Source organism: Mastomys coucha, unplaced genomic scaffold (assembly GCF_008632895.1).
Source record: "Mastomys coucha isolate ucsf_1 unplaced genomic scaffold, UCSF_Mcou_1 pScaffold3, whole genome shotgun sequence".
NCBI classification, from domain to species: Eukaryota; Metazoa; Chordata; class Mammalia; order Rodentia; family Muridae; genus Mastomys; species Mastomys coucha.
Window position 1 is genome coordinate 50,961,336 of NW_022196909.1, and position 6,261 is coordinate 50,967,596.

The following is a 6,261-nucleotide window of genomic DNA, read 5'->3' on the forward strand; positions in this document are numbered from 1 at the left end:
ATCCAGCTAGGGGATCAGGAAGGGTCTGGTTATGAAAGGGAGAAGATGCTGTGATGAGGATTCCATGTATTGTGTTGTGTTCCCCCAAAAGACCAATTCCCTCCAGGCCCCTCACTCACCTACACAATACTGGGTGAGGTCCAAGGCCAAGGCCACCAACAGGAGGAGGACAGCACAGGGTCCAGTGTTCCTCATCTTCTGAAATGAGCGGAGTCTCAGTCGGGACTGGTACCTCTTTATAACCCTAAAGTGGCTGATGCTGATTGGCTTCTCTTAGAATTCCCAAAGGTAGTGACATAGACCTGATGGGATGGGACTTGGAGAGTGTAATTCTTGTGTGTGGGGGATTTCTAGAGCCCTGCTTCCCCATCTTGCATTCAGTTCTGCAGCCTGGTATGCTGGCAACAGTGTGTAAGCAAAATTCTATCTTTCTCATCCAGGTCACAGCATCCTTGTGTCCTTGTCCAGAGGCCAGTAATCCAGCATTCGTCAATCGTTTCCATATCAGAATCTCTGTACATGCTTAGACTTTGTTTATCCTTCTGTGGTCACTGTGCCTGTGTGGATTATATCAATCCATATCTATCACGGTAGGACCTGGAGGTTTTCAGAGTTTTGATTCAAGGTAGATATTGATAACTAATTGCACGTAAGCTGAATGAAAAGAAATGAAATGATGCAGTCAAAAGAACTCTTTTGATATTTAACATTTCTTGGAGTCCTTATTTTCATCTTCCCCACTGCAGATCACAGGATGTTGTGTCTTCATTTTAGCAGTTTTTTTTTTTTTTTAATTTCAAGCACAGAAAAATGCAGTTTCACAGGTATTTTTTTTAGGAGAAACAATCTTAAGACTCAGTTTTATTTGTATGTAATGTTGAGTGTCTCTTTGTGTGCAAAAATAGATAGTCATAGGTTCCAAAAGAGGTCGTGGGAAACTCTGGATCTGGAGTTAAGGAAGGTGTGAACTCCCAGACTCTAGTGCTGGGAAATCAACTCTGGTCTTCTGCAAGAGCAGTCAGGTCTCTTCACATTAGTTTTCTTTGAGACGGCATCTCAATATGTTGCCCAGGCTGTCCCAGAAGTAACTATGTAGACCAGGATGGTCTAGCACTCAGACATCTGTTTGCTACTGGCTCCAAATTGCTGAAATTAAAGGAACTTGCCAACCAAGTGGGCTAAGTGAAAATTTTCTCCTTGGTAAGTCCCCTAATGGGCACAGGTTGTACTTTCTCAAGGTTGTCCACACTGAGGACATCTAACATCATTGAATCCTTCATTTTTGGCTGCGTTCACATCCATAGGAGAATCTTACACACGAAATGGATGCTAAGTTAATGAATGTTATTTTGAAGTAGGACATTCTTTGACTAAGTCCTGTCAGTACAAACTGTCAAAAACTCCGTCATTATAATGGGACATTATTATCATATTTTCCATAGGAAACTTGGGAAGCATTAATCAGGCCTTAAGTTGATGGTGAAGAAGTCAAGGGCTCAAAATCACTAATGATGTCTTGGGAGCTTAGATACTGTCTTTGTTGAAGTCAACTTGGGAAGAGATCAGTTGAAGATGAATGGACTTTTTCCTTTTTATGTTGTTGGAGGAACACTACATTTCTAACTCAGTGGCAAAGGAGTTCAGGCTGGGCAGGGAGAAGTGCTCTACCAGTCCTGTGTGGCAGCAAATGCAGGTTAAACATTTTGGAGAAGTAGTTGTTTCTTAGGCAGGTCCTTTATTCAGCTATCTGGAATGAGATGTAATACCTGTGAAGGAGGGGAGTCTGGACTGGCTGCTGTATGGTTCTGAGAAGTTTGCAAGAACTCTGTTCAAGTCATTTCCTGCGATGTGACTCTGAGTTCAGTCCTGGCTGATCACAATCCAGTCCTGTTCCGAGGCTCTGGGCCCCGGGCTGTGAATGCTGCTCTGATGTCAGGTTCCAGCACTCTGCAGCCTATGATTTGCCTGGAGGTGAGGTTTTCCTTTTGGGAGTCTTTGAACAAGCTGCAGAGATTCCCTGGTGATCACCTGCTTTGTTTTCTGATCTCTTATTAATGGCCTTCCCACTGCTGATGGGAAATGTTAGTTTGTGGGTTATCCAAAGCAGTGATTCCCAACCTTGCTAATGCTGGGACCCATTTATATAGTAGTTTATATTGTGGTGACCCCCCCAAAATCATATTATTTTTGTTGCTCCTTCAGAAGTGTAATTTTGTCTTTTTATCACAATATAAATAGTTTTAGATACAGAAGGTTTTTTGTTTTTTTGTTTTTTTGGTTTTTCGAGACAGGTTTCTCTGTATAGCCCTGACTGTCCAGGAACTTACTTTGTAGGCTAGGCTGGCCTCAAAATCAGAAATCTACCTGTCTCTGGCTCCGAAGGTCTGGGACGAAAGGCGTGCGGCATTACTGCCCGTCTTAGAAACAGAAGTTTGCCAGTGGGTCCCAATCCACAGGTTGAGAACCCGTGATCTAATGTTTTATATTTAGGTCACTGTTGTGAACCTAATATCATCAAGTTAAGTGTGTAAGTCTATGGGATCCTAATTTCTCTTCGATTCTTCTAAATTGGCATGGATTCCATAAACATGAGACTTATAGTGTCTCTTCACACCATAGAAACCCTAAGAGAGTGTAATATATTATGATACTAAATATTTTCTCTAACAGATTTTTTTCTATTGTAACAGGGCATGATAATGCCTGTTGTCATTGTAGTCATTGGGAAGCAGAGGAGTTCAAGGACTTCTTGAGCTAGAGGGGATTCATTTCTCAAAGAGCAAAATCAATGACAAGAATTCCCATAGCAATTAAATACTTCCTGTCTACAAATCTCATCTGAAATGCTACTGCAATCTTTTTTTTCTTAAAAAGAGAAATTGTATATTTCATTTTATTTTGTTTCATAACATTTTTTATTATTAATCATTCCATTCTTTTACATATTAAATGATATCCACTTCCTGGTAGTTTACTGCAATCTTTAAACAGATGAGTAGACATAGTTTGATATTCTCAGGTGAGCACATTGTCATTGTACACACAAGCAGACCCAGCCCTTGGGAGGAGCAGGAAGGAGGATCAGGGCTTCTAGACCATGGAGATCCATGGTGTAGGGGAAGACACAGGCTCACAAGGCACAGGAGAATGAACTGGGGACAGTTAGACCACAGTTATCAGAGGAGGTGAGCGATGGCCAGAAATCTCTAGCTCATTAGCAAAGAAATATAGGAAATGATATAGAACAGACCTGGGAAGAGTCCTCCTGTCCTGTACTTAAGCCTAATTCACATGTTAGGTTCCTATAGATGAACGTGGTGTGTAGGTAGCTGCAGTTAATGAATGACCTTTTCCTTCTCCATAGGCAAAGGATGTCTCCAGGCTCCCCATGGCTGATCCCAAAGAACAGAGGCAGTCCATGATTTAAAGAGTTTATTGTCATGGTGGAAAATGGATGCATAAAACCACACCCCACTTTTCAGGCTGGGCCTGAGATTAAATACCTTTTACAGGGATGAATGTCTGGGAAGGAAAGCTTATTGGCTATGCCCTCCAGGGCTCTATGTACCTCATTGGCATGGAGATCTGTCTTGAGCCTAAGTGACCACAGATCATGTCCTTTTCCTCATCTACCTGTGGAGGGCTTTGGACTTTGCCCTTATGTGACTGATGGCCACCAATCTATGAGGGACTGTGGCTAGTGTCAGGGGCCTGGTGCTAGGAGCAGGTGAAGCTCTTACCGTCCCTTCAGGGTCTCTGGGGTTCTAGCCTTAGCTCAACCAGGAACCACGCTAACTTTCATGGTCCAGCATTTTAATTTTTTTCTTTCTCAATATTTAGGAAATTTTTTTTTTGAAGGAGAGTTGGATCAAGGTTTTAAAGATGGTTCTAGAGAGATGGCTAAATGTTTAAGAGCTCCATTGTGATTGTTCTTCTAGAGGACCTGAGTTTGGTTCCCAGCACACATATAAGGGAGTTCACAACTGTCCATAATGGTAGCTCCAGGGGCTTCATTACCCCTCTTCTGGCATCAATGGGCACTACACTCATGTACACATTTTCTCAATTGTAATCTCTCTCTCTCTCTCCCTCTTTTTTATACATACAGGTGAGACACACACACACACACACACACACACACACACGCACACACACACACAAACTAAAATAATGGAAAAAACTTCTCAAGATAGATTAACTATTTTACTCATGTTGCTTTGATTGGGTTCATTCATTAAGTAAACCGTGGGAAGAATTCACCAACAAAACAAAACAACTTCCCCTAAAAAAACAAAAAAACCCATAAGAACCCAAAAATCTCATGTTCAAGAAGGAAGAATAAATTTACAGCTCATTGCATATTAAGGTCAGTATTTGAAGAAGTCTTTAAAGGAGGTCTCCAAGGCATGCCTCTCCTGGATCAGGAGAGAAGACTGAGGAAGACACTCAGGTCAGTGTGGAGGGGAGTCACCCTCAGGTCTGGGCTGAACTCACTTCCTTATGTTGTACTGACAGGAGACAGAGACCTGAACACAGATGCAAGAAAAGTCAGGAGTTTTTGAAATCACAGAAGGAAATAATGAAGAACAAATTCTGATTAGTCATTGTTAAACCATCATACTAAACAGCATCCATACTAAAAACAATTACAGACTATCAGTCACCCAGCTCAGGAATATGTTCTCCGAGTACTTCCTATCCTTTTGGGAGAGATGCATCAGATCTCTGGGCACTGTCCATGCCTATGGCAATATAGAAAAAGACCTGTTAGGAGCACACAGCTATAGGCCTATAGAGAAAGTGTGTGAGCACCTACAATGGGTACCTGTCTTCCCTATTGCAAGGGGTTCAGGAACCAATTCCCACTTAATTAATGGCAGCCAAAGTATAGATGCCTCTTTCCCACCTGTGGAAGAACACAGCTAGTGACAGACTGAGGGAGCAGTAATGTTGTGGGAGTGGGAGAAATGTCCTGGTCAAACCCCAGGGAAATTTCTAGAATTGTGATAGCACCTCCGTGGATGGAGGAGAAAACACAATGGAGGATTGTAGGAATGAGGACTAAGTGGCTTTCTGTAGGTCTGTTCTCAGCAGGGACTTTCTCTGTGACATCTCTTTCTGTGGTGAGTCAGAATCAGGTCTTCACCTCCATCAAGAGGCAGTGGATCTGTCTGTATTTTATGGTTTATGATAGAGTTCATGTCAGCACTTAAGCCCCAGTGCCTGAGTGGATACATCCTTCCTCTGATGGGGCAGGGTACGTCTATAGCTTGATCTTGAGATCTGTAGGAAGACAATTATCCAGACCCTTCCCTTTCTCACCTTTATTTCTTCCATACCAGAAAAATTACCACAGTTCCCAGCACCAGAGTTCCAAGGAGCAGGCCGATGAGAATTGCCATGATGGGGATGGGTTGTGGAGGCTCTGAGGATGAAAAGGAAGGAAGAGTGAGGAGTCTGACCCTAGCTCTCAACCCTGATCCTGCTCTGGGTTTCAAGGAGCTCACAGTTTTCCAACAGGACAGTGTGTGCTCACATCCACTCCTTACCCCATTTCAGAGAGAGCGGCTCAGGTAACCCTTCATGGTGCACGTGACATGTGTATCTGAGCTCTTCTCCAGATGGAACCACCACGGCAGCCCACTTCTGGAAGGTTCCATCCCCTGCAGGCCTGGTGTCTGGCAGCTCCATGTCTGGGATGTGGTTGTCCTTATCCCTCTGCCAGGTCAGGGTGATGTCAGCTGGGTAGAAGCGCAGGGCCCAGCACCTCAGCGTGACATTCCCTTCAGGTCTTACTTGGTGGGTCACATGTGTTTGGGGGGCATCTGAGGGGAACAATTGGACAATTCAGGTATTTTAAACTCCTCCTAGTGACTGCACAGTACTCATAGGACCATCCCTGGAAAGGATGGGAGACTTGGATGAGGCAGCAGAGTCCACGCAGAGCCTAATCTCAGGATGTGTGTCATGTATTCCTTGGAATATTTTATAATAACCATGAGCCAACACAGAGCAAGAGATTCTGGGTCTCTGTCTATGCAAATAGAATTCTGGATCTGACTGGGGAGTGGGTCTAGGGACTCAGCAAGCCTGGATTTAGACATTCAGTGTCATCATGCATGGACAGTGAACAGGTCTGAGAGAGGCCATGATGCACAATGCAGATGGAAGGGAACTGCTGCTTAAGGGACATACTGAACTGTCCTGGGAGAAGGGTAAATCCTCTGGAGAGTCCCTCTCTTGTGTTGAGTCAGGAAAGTG

The 6,261-nt window shown here is 43.6% G+C and overlaps 1 protein-coding gene across 1 annotated transcript in view; it reads right to left on the bottom strand.

Moving 5' to 3' along the window:
* LOC116074448 (H-2 class I histocompatibility antigen, alpha chain-like) overlaps positions 1 to 5,691 on the bottom strand; it is an 8,467-nt gene extending 2,776 nt beyond the window's left edge. Inside the window, exons 1-3 of the mRNA XM_031347022.1 lie at positions 5,550 to 5,691; positions 5,340 to 5,425; positions 120 to 198 (exon numbers count right to left, since the gene is read on the bottom strand). Coding sequence (XP_031202882.1) covers positions 120 to 198; positions 5,340 to 5,425; positions 5,550 to 5,691 — 307 coding nt within the window. The remainder of the gene's footprint in view (positions 1 to 119; positions 199 to 5,339; positions 5,426 to 5,549) is intronic.
* Positions 5,692 to 6,261: the final 570 nt, after the last annotated feature.